The sequence below is a fragment of the Lonchura striata genome, chromosome 2 (genome assembly GCF_046129695.1).
Source record: "Lonchura striata isolate bLonStr1 chromosome 2, bLonStr1.mat, whole genome shotgun sequence".
NCBI classification, from domain to species: domain Eukaryota; kingdom Metazoa; phylum Chordata; class Aves; order Passeriformes; family Estrildidae; genus Lonchura; species Lonchura striata.
Window position 1 is genome coordinate 44,273,421 of NC_134604.1, and position 15,689 is coordinate 44,289,109.

The 15,689-nt window shown below is 39.6% G+C and overlaps 1 protein-coding gene across 2 annotated transcripts in view; it reads left to right on the top strand.

The window, feature by feature from the left end:
- The window catches only part of ELMOD1 (ELMO domain containing 1), a 45,674-nt gene extending 36,282 nt beyond the window's left edge, over window positions 1–9,392 (top strand). For both annotated transcript variants that reach the window (XM_021529368.3, XM_021529367.3), the window contains 5 exons: window positions 1,754–1,887; window positions 3,084–3,152; window positions 5,532–5,582; window positions 7,065–7,198; window positions 8,030–9,392. In XM_021529368.3, coding sequence (XP_021385043.1) covers window positions 1,754–1,887; window positions 3,084–3,152; window positions 5,532–5,582; window positions 7,065–7,198; window positions 8,030–8,202 — 561 coding nt within the window. In that variant the 3' untranslated portion in view covers window positions 8,203–9,392. The remainder of the gene's footprint in view (window positions 1–1,753; window positions 1,888–3,083; window positions 3,153–5,531; window positions 5,583–7,064; window positions 7,199–8,029) is intronic.
- Window positions 9,393–15,689: the final 6,297 nt, after the last annotated feature.

Sequence of the window (15,689 nt, forward strand, 5' to 3'; positions counted from 1 at the left end):
AAGTGATACACAGATTTATCCATTGAAGAAGCCTATGTCTTGCAGGTGAGAAATCCAGGTGGCAGCCTACAGTGTTGGTCCCTGAAAATATCAGGCATCTCACTGCAGATTAAAGAGGGCCTTTGGCTCCAGGAAAGCATCCCTAAATACCCTAAATACAAGCATCTACATTGCTCAGAGAGCAAGTAGGGTCTGGGGATGGGATCACAGGGGAGAAAAACCAAGGAGCTTGGCTGTAGTCTCCCCCCACCATCCAGCCTGCAAGGGCAAGGTCCTGGGAATCATGTCAGCAATGATGTGTGGTCATGGAAGTGTTTTAAAAACAATTTCATGAGCATAAAAGCAGAATGGAAACTGAGCATTTGTCTGAGGAGAGATTAAACAGTGCAGTTTGTGCAACATTATGCAAACTCAGAATGCTGAGAAAAGTATCAGTTTCACCTAAGTATTAGCGCTTGTTTACAGCAGATGTTCTACTTTTGCAAATGTCAAATGGAAATATGTCCAAGGGTTTAATTCATTTTCCAATCCTCACTGTGGAAGAATAGTCTGGTTGGTTTTCATTCCTTCTAGATACTCTGCTAAGTGATCTCTACAATGGGTAATTCAGGTTCCTAATGGCTATAATTTATTCATGTTTACCAGGAGAACATTTTATGAATGAGAGAAAGATTAACTTAATGTGATTGTACTAATGATTAATACTGTAGTTACTGTTGATGGATGAACATTGGTTTAAGCAATGATGCTTTATCCAGTCATTACAAAGTGAAATCATTAAAGTTTTAGCCTTCCCAGGGCACTTAATTTTAAATGCAGTTAGAATTGCTAAAATTAAAACAATTTCTGTTTTTATTTGGGAAATGTGCACACAGCTCTTTCCCTTGGGTAGCCTTTATCTAAGTGATTTTGAGGGTGTACTCACCAACTCATGATTGGTGATTAATACACTTTCTTAATTTTAAATTCTGATTTATTAATACACTTCAGAAAGGGTGAGTTTGTAATATGAAACATGAGGTATGCATAAAGGTATGTATTTGTCATATGTCAATTTAGGCTGCTTTTAGGATCATAGCGACATAATATTTAGCCATTAAAGTTGCTGGACCAGTGAATTTAAATGGATTTATTCCAGCTGATGATCTGGCTTGTTAAATCAGATATTTCTTTATGTGAGATCAATGAATGATTCTTCCCTTAGTTAAATATGATGGTACACATGCTATCCTTGTATGGATATTTTTTTTTATGTTCTCCAATTTGTGTTTCAACACTGTGGTAGCCAAGTCAGGTCTCTTGATTTATAACCTTTCCAGAGACTTGCAAAAGATGCCAGAGAAAAGATTGTTGCAGAGCCTCAGGGACTCAAAGCTGCTCTGCTGCTCTGTCAGTGATTTACAACCAAATTCCAGCCCATTCCTGTCTCTGTGCTTATGGAGGCAGACACCACCTCGATGCACAAAGCATGGGCAAAACAGGTCTTTGTGTGAGAGGTTAAAGCAGCTGTGGTAAGGCCAGAAGAGCCCTGTAAGGCTGAAATGTCTGCAATACTTCAGAGCAGTTTGGGATTTCCCCCCACAGACACACATCCAGAGGAACTTTGATTTGTGTTTGGGTTGCTGGGATAGCAATGCAGTTACTGCAGTCGTCTCTTCAGTGTTCAGAATTTAGCTTGGTTTAAAAAGAGAAAAAAAAAAAAAAGGCTCTACTGTGTGTAAACTTAATTATGTTTTACCTGTAATCTTCCTAGTTGTGGAAATGCTTGAAGCCGAATTCACCACTGAAAGCTCGGATTTCGAAGCAGTGGTGTGAAATTGGTTTCCAAGGTGACGATCCTAAAACAGACTTTAGAGGAATGGGTCTCCTGGGTTTATATAACTTGGTGTAAGTATGTCCCACTGCAGATGGGTTTCTGTGTGTCTGAAGTCATGAAAAGCAAAATTACTTGCAGATTTTAGGAAATCTGTAGGAATAACTTATTAAAATGGTAGGGACTTCATATTAAGCAAATTAAAGAATTTATTTGTTAGCCTAATTTTTGGAGTGTTTCTCTTCTCAAGGAGGTCTCCTTTGTTTCAGTATTCCTAATTCAACCTTGTAATACCATTTGCTAAGCCGTTCTTTTAGTTTCTCTGTGACACAGCAAGTTAACACTCTCTTCCTACCAGAAAGAAATGTAAAGTATATCTAGATCTCCTTAAACAAAATGCCCTGGAAGTATGTAGGTGGGAGGGTTATGTTACTGCTCAGCTGCTTTCTTTGGGATTTTCATGCTGAATTCTTAAACAAAAGACTTGATATGCAGTCAGCAATGCAAATTTAGGTAGTTTGACTACTACTTCAATTTCTGTCGATACTCAAGCAGTGAGTTTACATCACTTTTTCCTTCCAACTCATGCACACCAGGTGTTAATGCCATAGCTGTGCTATGTAATTTGGGAATTGACTAATGCCTGTTATTTTCTCCAGCCCTTGTATTTGCTGCATGCAGTTACATAACTTAGAAACATTTGGTAAAATAACTTCTTCTTATGAGGCGAAAAATTAGTATTTTCGGCTTTTACAGATTGAAGGACATAAATCATCCTCTGTCCGTATGTTGTTCCCTAGTAAATCTCAGTTGAGGATCTGGATTCTTGACTCTGGCTTTGAACTTCCATTTGAAATTAATCCCTACCATGTATTTAATTTCTTAGTCTTCTGTGATGACTCTTATCTTGCTTAATGAATCTGCCAGATCAAGAAGCCTGAACTGCTTTCTCTTGAGCTCAGCACCCGACATGCTCCAGTCATAAACAACTGGTTTTCTGTAGTGTGGGTAGAAAAGAGACTCTGGTAATGCACATTCACTAAATTCATATAAGAGTTGGAGGCTGCTTTAATCTTTCAGTTTGGTGGTCTCAGTGGCAGTTTAATGAGTTTAACACATCGGATGCTACTCATACTGTGTAACACATGCACTGGCCTTTAAAAAAATGTGTATAAATAGCTTAGTATGACTTCAGATTTTTTTGTTGTTGTCGTTCTTGTTTTGTCTTGTTTTTTTCTAAACAACTCCCCCTGAACATATATGTCTGCAGGTATTTTGCTGAATGGGACACTGAGATAGCTCAACAAGTTCTCACTGATTCTCTTCACCCTAAATACAGGTAATGTTTGAGACCAGAAACAATAACTTAAGAGAGCATTCTGCTGGTTCTCTTTGAGGAAGGGGGCTGGGTTTTTTCTCTGTGTTGGGCATATCCTTGGGTATTGCCACATACTGTCTGTTTTAAAGTACTGATCCTGAAGAGGCAAACTTGTATTCTGAATCTTGGAAATAGTTAAATTTAGTGTTAAATGTTTTCACTCTGATTTCAAATTATTTTTGTGGTTTTATTTACCTTTATTTTAATTTGTTTGTGTTTTTTCATAATAAAGGGAAGTCACTAAGAAGGAACTAAGGTATTTTTTTTCTTTTTTCTAAGTTTTCTGAGACAGTACATGTAAATAAAAATCACACTACAATTTGGGGTGTTACAAACTTAAAGTCTTTGTTACAACACTGGGAGATCCATATTCTTTCCTTTAGAGTTGACCCAAACTGGGCAGTTGAACACTGGTACATATGAACTGCTTATATGTCAAAAAAGAAATCCACCTTGCTTGATATAGTTAGAGTGACTGACTTGATAATCATAAGTAGTCTAGGCCAAATATTTGTTAGCACAGCTGAAAAGCTCCTTTATTTATATTCACATACTCTCTCTACCTTGACTAATGATGGTTCCAATGTGGCTATTCCATTGTCCTGACTGTTGAGAGATCAGGTACCTTCAAGTGTCACAAACTGTGTTGCAGGTAATTTGTCAATAAGAGACTCCATAATTATTGGGGAGTGGAGGCCTCCTAGCCAGTTACGCAGAAATCAGTTGCCTTAAAAGTCATTCTTCTTCTGCCCAGTAATGTTAGATATCCATAACCCAGTAATGTTACATATCCATAAAACTGGTTTACACCTAAATCCTGAAGCTTTTGATCTCCTCAGGGTTCTTGATTTTTTTTTTTGCTGAGTTCCTAATGGTAACTCTATGACAAAAAGCCCTTGGAACATATTAGCGTGGTTCATTTGCATGTTTGATTACCAAGGGCAGTCTTGGAGTGCAGTGTGAGCATGTGCAATTTCTATGCCTTGACAGAGCATTCAGTAGAAGATGCTCCAGGTGGTGTCCATGGTGATCTTCCTGATGTGTTTGCTTAGCAGCTGTGCTGTTTTCTGATGGGATCATGATCAATGGATTTTCTATCTCAGATGAACTCTTTCACTTGCCCACATCCTATGTGTGCCATTCTTATTATTCAGTCTTTACCTGGGGTTTTCTAACTGGTGTTATGCCACAGCCTATAAAGATGGTTCAGATTTTAGAGGATGAGCAAAGAACAGTGTATTCCTGCATGCAAAGCTATTAAGGAGCTGAAGTTTTGTCCTCATGAACATCAGCTAGTAACCCTCAGGTCACAATGGGTATTAATATATTAGCATCTTAAGTAATTAATGACAAAAATTTTTATATAGTATACTTACCTGAAACTCAGGGAATTGTTTTTAGTGTGATATATATGTATTGAAGTTCAAGAATGGTCTAAGAACAATGCTTTTACACATAGCTGTCTATAATTTGGGACCTAAAATTGGAAAACTTGGATTTGCCTGACTAGAGCAAAACTCCCACAGCCATGTCAAGGTTGTTGGCTCCTGGTTAGGTCAGTTCTGTGCCTGCCTTTAGCTGGTTTTAAATGCAGGCAGTGATTTCTGCTAAACTTGCTCATTTCAGTAGACTCAAACCTGGCTAGTGGGATGTTGGCTGACTGGCTGGATCACACAGCTCTTAAATCCTTGAAGAGCTGAAATTTAGTTTAAAATCAATCTGTTCCCTAACTAATTTTATTTTAAGGGAGGCGTCTTCTGTGTCCTTGAAAAGCACTGCATTATTGTGCCAAATAATAGGAAACTGTTCCTTATCTTTGGCTGTTGAGGGATTTCTAATTTGGCCAGTCATAAAAGCTTACTGTCAGAGGAGTATTTTCATGTTTGCTACCTCAGGTGAATCATGCCTCATCACCAGTGATGAGTATCACGAATATCTCTGAAAACACAAAAAAGCTAACACCATCTTTGATTAGTTAAATGTAATTTCAACTTCTTGTACAGCTCGAGCTTAACTGAAGTGGATCACCTTTTGTGGTTAATTTAGAAAACAATGGGCTTTTGCTGAGAGCATTGACATTTTCTAATGGTGCATTTTCTAATGGTGCATTTTCTAATGGTGAGACGAGTTGGTTGGAAATGCTCTAAAACAGTTACCCATTTCAAGTCTGTTTTTATCAATCCATTCAGACAGAAGGACTGTTAAATGGGATTAGCCATGTAAAAGAAGATAAAATATCATGTTCAATCAATATTATAACATCAGAGAAGTTGAAAGAAAATATTTTTCAGTTAGTAATGTTTGGCAATACCTGGATTTTAACTATTTTTTCTTCCTCAGCCAACTTAGCAAAGCTGAATGGGAGAAGAAAAAGTTTGATAAGGCAATTGGGTAAGTTTAAAGACCTTTTAAAATTTGCTACAAACATAGCAGATAACAATGATGCTGTAAATTTGAGGGAGAAAAGGTGTTTTCTAATTAATTTTTAAAGCAAATTTCTGTGAGCATATGTGCATCTGCCACATCTTGACTTTGATCAAAGATTACAAGAGAAAAAAGTTACATTCAGAAAAAAATAACCCAAAAATTCTGTAGCAAGGAGAAGCTTTTCCTGTGTGCTATATATAGTGTGGTGATTAATATATGTTTAATTCTTCTTAGCACATAACATGATCAAGTTTCACTTCCTGCTGTCAAAGCCAGGTTCAGAACTGCTTTTAGGAAAATATAATAGCAAAGAAATAGTACTGAGGGTTTTTTCTTCTTTAACAGTGGGTTTGGTATAACTGCATTATTCATGGAAATGGAACAGGATGTTCCTTCTGAATGTATCTAAAAATCTGTAATACAAGATGTTACTGCCCATATTTAATTTTTCTGTGAAACTTGACATTAGGCCACATGCTGAAGTTAACTTCTGGACTTCTGATTTGTTTTTTTTTTTTTTTTTCCTCCTGAAATGTAAAAAAGGTTAAAGAAAAAGAAAATCTTTCTGTTTGTTTGACAGAGGTAGAAAAAATACCCAAGACAGTCTAGAGAAGACAGCTGTCTTTAGCTGAGAAAAAATTCAATCACTGAATATCCAAACATGTTTGCTTTTATGACTAAACGTCCATGTGAGTCTTTATATGCCTTCTTGGGAAATAGTCATGGCTAGAAATGTCAAGGTCTTTATGTACCAGCCTTACAAATTGACTTCCAGTTTCTGAGTTTTGTTGTGCTTAAATATACTTCACTTGTTGATATCTCTTAACAGGACAGAATTTGCTTAATGAGTCTGATTTTCTTGTTTCAGTTTCCAGCATGCTTTGATTTAGGATTTTGCCTGTTTTCTAGCCTTTTTCTCTAGTTTTCTTTTAGGGAGAAATTAGAGGTGACCCAACTGGATCTTTTTCACAAGCTTTTTAGGCATATGAATGTATTTATAGGATTGGTTGTTGAAGCGTCAGGTTCCTAACTATGGGTAATGGGTTCCAGTGGGAACTCCAGCAGTTAAAAATAACAAATGATGGGTCACCCTGCAGCTGTGGCCACCATGTGGAGTCCTTGCCCTGTTTCAGTGGCAAGTGCAAGACCACAGGAACATCTGTGCTTGTTCTTACTTTGTAGGTTTATTTTCAGCCTGTTCTACTGAAAAGGCTGCCACAGTGATGAAATCCCTGTTTTTACCGTGGCCATGTATTTCCCAAGGTAAATGCTAGAAAAAGCATGCAGAATAAATGTTTTTCCTTGCTTTGCACCTTGGAAACTTACAAAGGAGAGAATTACTACATCTCAGTAATATGAAATCTGCAACATCAGGGTCATCAGTATTCCTGAAAACGTGACAAAAGAAGGTGAAATCTCAACAAAAGTTCCTGCTTTTCCTTACAGCTACTCTTTTGCCATCGTGGGCATTAACATAACAGACCTTGCATACAACCTGCTCGTGAGTGGGGCTCTGAAGACCCACTTCTACAACGTTGCTCCAGAAGCACCAACGCTCACCCACTTTCAGCAGACATTCTGTAAGTGCAGGGTGTGAGTGTGGGGCAAGGGGTGGAAATGCATAATTGGTACTCTGCTAACATAATACTGCCCACAGTTTAAAAAAAGAAATAAAGTCCTCTGACACAGCATGGTGACTGTCTAGGATGCTTGGATTCAGCTCTTAAGCTGTGATGGAGGCCACTACCAAACCAAGGTGTAAAACAAATAAAGAAACACAAACAAGAAGGTGCAGTAAGCACCTTACCAAGTGACCTTCCTAGTTTTGAAATAATAAGAAGAAAGCAAATGTGCTTTAAGGAATGTCTGACTATTGTTTCCCCTTAAATCCAACTGTCATACAATACTTGCATCTACACTGTAGTGTTATTCCCCACCCTTCAGCAGAGTTGCAGCTCCAACGCCAAAATAATGTTTTGACAGCTCTTTCCCCTGTATTTGAGCATCCTTGCTACAGCAGAGACCTGCTGTTCATCTTTGCACAGTGGGAGTAATACTTTTAATATTTTTCAATGTGTAGGCAAGGAACTGCTAATGAGTACCTGCAGCATCTTTCCCTGTTTTTATACTCCCTGGTTTTATGTTTCAATTTGTGAATCCATATGTCAAGATGACTAGCAACTTCTTGTGTTTATTGTGAGATATTCTGCCTGTGTGTGTAATATTCATCCAATTTTGGCATTTTCCAGAACAGGTTTAGTCTTGTTCCTGCCCAGTGTCATGAGGTGTCAGATCTCTGTGACCAGGATTCTCTGTGCAGATTATAATTATTAATTCCGAGCTACTTTCTAATTTTATGTGTCATCATTACATGCAGTATTTATCTCTTCTTCCTTCTTACTGCTTTGTAGGCTACTTAATGCATGAATTCCACAAATTCTGGATTGATGAGGATCCACTGGACATAATGGAATTCAATCGCGTTAGGGAGAAATTTTACAAGCGAATCTTGCGACAGCTCCAGAACCCAGAGATGGCTCTGTGTCCTCATTTTGCTGCATCAGAAAGTTTAATCAATATGTAGATACTCAGCTGATTTCATATGGAAGCACCATCTCACTCTTGGTTAAGATCACTGTTAGACCATCACTAGCATACTGAATGACCATGGCAATCGTGTGCATGTTTTTGGCGCAGTGTTCATCTATTTTTGTCACATGATCCCCTTATGCTTCTTGTGTTGGGGATTTTTCATTTTAAATGGGTGCTCATATTGCCTCATTATGAAGTGTTACCTTCTGAATTGATGTCCAGATATCAGAGTTTTTCTATTTTTTTAGACTTTCTTCATAATTCAGCATTGACAATTGAATTGTATTTATCTAGCAGTGTTTTTGTATATGTGGAATAAGTAGCTGGATCTTGTATTGTGAAAGCTTTTTAACTTCTTGGTATGTTTTAAGATAACTACTGGCATTTCAAGCAAAATATATGTTTGGACCTCATCTAGAAGATAATGCAATTTAATCTAATTCAGACAAACACATTAAAGTCCAATTTTCTCCATGCAACCACTATATGCTTAATGCAAAATTAATGAGACTTATGAGATACAAGTTTCAGTGAGAAGAGTTTATGCAGAATTACGATCAAATGCATGAATACCAAATGATCTGGTGATGCTAACACAGTGAGCTGTGAACACATTCACAACTAACAGATACTGGCAGAGGCCAAAAATTATAACATCAGGCTGTTGTCACCTACACCACCATGCTGAAGCATGGTCTAGATTCCTGTGCATTCCTTTGGATATACAGAGGTTAGTGGTTTGTGTCACACACTGGAAGGCAATATGATTTGGTCACGTGGTGCTTGGTGAATTCAGGAAAGCAGAAATATGTATCTTTTCTTTCAACTACTGAAAATGTTGCTTTGGTTGTTAATTCAGTTCCTAAGAGCTGGGAGAAATAATTGGTTAGAAGGTTTAGAATAAACTGCTTGTGTTTCCCAGACTACTTATAAAAAAAATTCAAAATGGCAAACTGCCTTTTTTCTAAAACCATAAATTAATAAACGTGTTTGACACTAAGATTGTGTAGTATACTGAACAACATCTACCATGGCATTTCATACCCATGGTATTTTTTACCTTCTAAGCAATCAATTTTAGTATTATATGTTTGTGTAAATCACTTGCATATGGAGATTAAATTGAGTAGTGTCCAACTACTTGTGAATATATGAATAAATTATACATCATTCTAAACTGAAGCACTGTGGATTTTATTTTTGGGATATGCAGAAATACAGAGGAAAAATGTTTTACTTAACGGATCAGGTAAAATGGATTCTAACAGCTCTGTGGTATTCCCAAGGATGAAGTGTGATTGCAACTTATTCAGATAAGGTGCTTTATGTCATTTTAGTTCCTGCTTGGGTCATCACTTTATTTAACAAAAATAAAAATAAAGAAATGGGAATGCTTCAACTTCCTAGGAAACTCCTTGGGTTTAGGCTGTCTCATTTCTTTGCTAAAATGTAAACTGGGGGTCAGAACTTCTCTACATGGCTGGAAACTCACACTCATGGAGTTAGCAGAATTTTATGGGTGTTGCAATAATTAATCTTCTAATTTGGAAATATGGAACTGGAAATATTAGCATTTGCATATTTTGCATGAGAATACAAGGAATAAAAACTATGCATGTTCAACTTAATACCATTGATTTTGGAAAGTGGTTATTTATAGACACTAGGTCGCAAGGACTTTGTTGTGTGACTCTTGAAACTTCTAAAATAGGTTCTAATAACAGATTTTTAAATTGTTTTCAGATTTGAGGCTGTCTCTTTCTTTCCTTGCTCCACTCTGATTTAAATATCTTCTGCAATTTATTATGTCACACTGGTTTATTTTTAATGATCTGCAGTTCATGAAGTTGCAGGGGAGGGAGGCAAGGTTCCTGCTACCTTCTTACTGTTCTGATCCTCTCAGTTGTGCCTTGTCTCAAGGTGTCAACTTCAAATAAAATCAGAAAATATCATCTGGCTCTGTGTCAGATTGTATCACTACAATCCAACTGGTTTGGGTGATTATTTTTCCTGTCTTGCAGGAAGATAGATTTAATGAAGTGAAAGTGTGAAATTCCTTCTCCTGTGAACCCCTTGCATGCCAGTGCCTTCAAGTCTTGTCATCCTGCCTGCTTGTGCCTCAGCTTTGTCCTGTGACATGCTTGTTCCCAAAATCAATGTCAAACCCGGGGCAGAGAATATCCCTGGTGGGTGCCTAAAACTGGCTGGCACTGCTGAGGGAAGATGTCTGTCGGGCACTGCCTTCCTTCCTCCCCAAGAATGACCTCTTACCATGATACAAACCTAAGCATTTGTTCAAAAAGTTAGAATTTATGCTATCACCAGTACAGATCCAAACTGACCTGTGAGCACTTGGATGCTGCTTTTCTTAGGGAAGAGAAAATGAAAGAAATTGGACGGGGCAGGGGGGAAGGGAAGTATTAAGAAGTTGTTAAAATAAGGAAGTATCAATGTTTATACTCACTGCAGAGTGCAGAACTTGGTTTAATTAAGTATAGAGAAGGTTTAGGTTGTATCTTAGAAAACCTTCCACAGCTTCATGGTTGTTGCATTTCACCAGCCATCTGTCTCTCAGGCCATGTTCATCTTGGGCAGCAAGTTCTTCCTGCCCAGGCTGTAAAGTAAATGGTCACCTTCTTTCTTAACAGGTAATTTTTCCTCAGTCAAATAATTGACATTGGCAATGCCATGCAGCCCAGGTGTTGTTTTAAAAAGGCACAGCAAATGATGTAAGTCTAAGCTGCTACTTCATTGTATAAAATTCAAGACAGCATGCTGAAGCTATGCGGAACATGCATTGCTTAGAATATGTATTGCTTTGGGTCAGCAAATGGGTGAAAATATAACTGATTGAAGTATAATACTCGGAGATTTAATGTGTTAAAATGCAGAAGTACATACCTTGATCTCTTTAAAGCCGGGGGAGGGAGAGGCGGGGGGGAAGGGCTATGTAGTATTAGAGATCTTTAATTCTGTATGCATCCTTTTATAATGGTGCCTGTATTCCTCTCCATTAGTGTTTCAAGCACTTCCCATAGCACAGCATTTTCTTATCCCAGCTAATGTGTGGTGGGCACAGAATTGTCTTCTGTAACCTTGGTGCTCAGCCAGCATCTGTGGAGCTGGGGCTGTGAGACCCAACAGGATCTGTGCCTGGGGGGTTGATTACAGCCAGGAGGAGGAGAGCAAGTGCTACTCCAGCTTCCTGACACTTTTTGGCTTGTGGCTTTTTTTTACTTTGAGGAAGGATAAATATTTTTGCTGCACTTCTATTTGGCTTTTTTGGAAAGTAGTTTGTCAAATGCTAGTGCTGGTGGTATTTCTATGTATTATTTTTAGAAGCAAACAAGGTCTACCTTATCTACACGATTTGTCTTGGACAATTGTATCTCCTATTTCCTGGAGCAGGAATGAAAAAATTATTGTCATTTAGAGGGTAAAGGAGATTATTATCTTTTTTAATGATAGAGCAATATTTAAAAGTACCTGTGCCCACCATGTGCCCTGTGGGGCACAGACAGCTGATGATGAATTAGCAGGCTGAAACACTTTGCTGCAAGCTGGACATTTTCAGCATGTCCCCATCTGAAATAAGTGCTGTTAGGTGGAACAGGATGTATGTGAAGAGAGTGCTGATGCTCAGGTTAATGAACCCAGATATGCCTCTACTGGCCCAAAAAATCAGTGGTAGCATCATAATACATTGGCTTCCATTATGAAGGATCATCATTTCTTTCTTAATCCCTCCCTTCATGGATTGTGATTAGCTTTTAACATGTCATTTGCTGACCCATCCCTTTTTGTCAGAACGTGACCAGAGATTTTTGACCCTTCCACAGGTGTGACCAGCATTGCAGGGTTGTCCCCTAGTGTGGTATTGCAGATAGTTGCCATTCCTGCCTGAGTTCTAGGGGAAACCTCAATCCACAGCTCCACCACTTGGATGGATCTGATTGAGGTAGGAATCAGTTACAGCCTGGAATAGTAACTGGAGTGGAATTCTATAACTGTTAAGTTCATGTCTTTGCCAAGTGCTGTTGAGGAAATAGGGAGACTCTGTATACACATTGGAAAATATGATAACTCTGATTATGCTTACTTCTGTCCCCCAGCTGGCTCTTATGAGTTTGACATCATCAACATTTTGACATCATCATGACCATTTTGGCATCACAGGAAGACTCCTCTGGAACTGTGATTTTCAGAGAATTGTTCTACTTTGAATGTTGTTAACTACCCTGATTTCCACCTTTCAGTCTTCACTTGGAAATTGTTCCAATGGGGGCTCGAATTTTGCACTAAGGAATCCTCTAGGCTACTCTGAGACAAACAGTAGGGTTCCCCTCTGTACTCTGCATCTGCAGCATGGTGCAGCTAAAAATCACATAAATTATTAAAATAGATGTTTTGCAGAAAACAATCCTGAAATGGATAAGGAAATGAATTATTCATTATTTTCCTTAGTTTTGCAGCAGAGCAGATTTTCTGTAAGACTTGCCAATGATTAGACAGGACTCTTCCTACCAGATCCTATAGGAATATAGTAGGACAGGCTTTGTGCTTTCCCCTGTGAGCACTGCACATAGAAATCAGGTCATTACTTATTCTAGTAGAGGAAACTGTTCTACTTTATATAGAACTATAATTACAAAAGAGATTTAGCTCTAAAACCTCCAAGCAAGAACTGGGTACAGCAGCTAAACTCCAAAGGAGCTATGAGCAAGGGCAGAGGGCTGGTTACTAGGCTTGGGCTCCACTGTGCTGAAGGACTGTCAAAACTATAGATGGTGTATTCCCCAAAGACCTTACAGCTTGGAATGAGGGAGGGTAGCGGGATGGGGAAGCATGAGGCCAACAAACACCAGCACAGCTGGCAGCTCAGCAAAGCACAGCAGTGCAAGAGGAGCTGGAAAAAGAGACGTGAGATCACCTGTTGTATGTTCAGTCAGTATCACCCAATTGAAAGGGTAACCAAGGAAGACATGTGCAGGTGACTGTGAAAAACCTAACCTGAGGACAACAGGGCGTGGCACTGTGACACTGGAAATTAGGACAGACATATGAGACCCCAGCATGAGCACTGAATCGAGCTCTGGGGTCCTCAGCATAGGGAGGACATGGAACTGTTGGAGCGAGTTCACAGGAGGGATACCAGGATGATTGATTAAAGGGATGGAGCTCCTCTCCTATGAAGAAAGGCTGAGATAATTTGGTTTGTTCAGCCAGGAAAAGAGTAGCCTTGGGGTGACCTAATTGCAGCTATTCAGTACCTGAAGGGGTCTACAGGATGGAGAGGCTATTTACAAGAGCACAGGACAAAGGGAATGGCTTCCACCTAATAAATATTAGGAAGAAATTCTTTACTGTGAAGGTAGTGAGGCACTGGCAGTTTGCCCAGAGAATTTGTGGATGCCTCGTCCCTGGAAGTGTTTAAGGACAGGTTGGATGTGGGTCTGAGCAGCATAGTCTAGTGAAAGTTGTCTCTGCCCGTGGCAGGTGATTAGAACCAGATGAACTTTCAGGTCCCTTCCAATTCAGGCTATTCTATTATGCTGTGATCCCTGGTGCCTACCACATGGATGAGAAGAAAGTGTGTGATTCTCAAAAGAGACTAGTCAGGAAGTATCAATGAGATGTAGACATAGCCTCGATGTAAAACCCTGAGGGGAGGCTAAGGGCCAAAGTGGGGCTCTTGGTCATGGTCCAGAGACAAGATAGGATTGTTCTCCAAATTTAGAAAGTGCTTCTTGGCACACCAACCGATGAAACCTGCCTGCTCACCCCTGAGAATCTGCCTCTGCTTGATGTTCTGGATGGGAGAAGACCAAAGGGGCAGGATGCAGAAGACCCAAGAATGCATTTTGCTGTCTCTCTTTGATAGGGGAATTTGTGATGCTGACTTGGCTCTGGATGATCTCACATATTCCTTTAAGCTGTTGTGATTAGCCATAATTTGCCTCTTCACTCAGTTTTCCATCCACATTGGCTGGTTTGAATTTAAGCCAACTGGCACACACTTCACCTCCAGTTTCCATGTCTCTGGCCCCACTGGCCCTTCTCACACATTTGTCAGCAAGTCATTTTGCAGAGGATGTGAGTGTCACTTCTCCATAGCTCTGTGGCCAAAAAAGAGCAGAGAAAGAACAGTGGGAGCAGAGGTCTGAGCAGGCTGCTCTGACCTGGTGAGCCTCCTCCTCCTGCCATGCCCTGGCCCAGCTTGCAGGAGGCCACTGTGACACCAGGGGTAGGAAAGCTGCTCTAAGCTTGGCTGTGTCAAGGCTGCTGTCTCCAAGTGCTTTGTGCCTGTCTTGAGGGCTGTGGGAAAGGGACATGAGCATGTGAATGCATGGACAAACCAGGGCTTCTCTGGCTCAGCTGCTGACAGTTCATGGGGTTGTTCTGCCCCTCAGGCACCCTCAGCCTCCCACCAGGTTCTCTGCAGGGAGAATCAGCTTCTTCTGTCTTGCAGAAGAGAACAGGGATTTTCTGGAGGTTTTTTTTGTCCATGCCTGAGACCGGCCTCAGTTAGTGTAAGTCATGCCTGCCTGCTGTGAAACTCAGCAAATTTACACTGGTTCCAAACCTGACTGGAAGAAATTAATCCAGAAACAGCAAAAAACAGGGGATCCTGAGCCTGGCAAGAAGTTATAATCCCAGCACAGTACTCTCCTTCATTTGCTAGATAAAAATACAGGTCTGAGGGAGATGTGAACATCAACTACCCAGCTGTAACCAAATACCAGTAAAAATAAACTCCTGAACACCAATGTAATATTAAGAATCGGGCATTCTTTATTTGTCAGAAGTCATGAGGAACTATCTCCTTCAAAATTCCATGCATGCTGAGTACAGGAAAGCTCCTGGTTTTATACTGTATTTTACATACATATTCACTGATTGCTCCAGAATAAATATACATATATGACAGTAATTTCCCTGAAATCATTGACATATTTTCTCTCCCCTTTACACATGTTTTCTTCTGTCTGGGGGTCTCTTTGCTGGTCCCTGATGGTCAGCTCAAAGTCACACCTGAATGATCAGTGAACTAGTAGAAGTTGGCACAGCTGGGGCTGGTTGCTTTCTAGTTCTCCTTACACAATGGGCATTGTGCAGATCCATAGGCCAGTGGGTTTTAAAGAATAAGCATTGTGTTAGCTCTCCAGGTGTAGATGATTTTTCATCTGGCAACACAGAGAGTGGGTCAGAAAGCCTTCCTTGATCACTGGTGTGAGTGCCCTTGTATTAATGGGTAGACTAAGCATTCATATCCTCAGAGACTATTTAAAAAGCTTGCCAGTGACTCTCTCCTTGTGTGAAATATCAGTGCTTTTGGAGCACAAAACTAATTTCTAATTCCAGTAGAGATCCAAAAGATACAGAGAGATGGTGGGAATCTGCCTTTTGGAGCTGTCTGAACTGCAAATCAAAGAGAGATACTGGCACTTCATTTTGCATGTAGAGGTGCAAGTTAAGAAT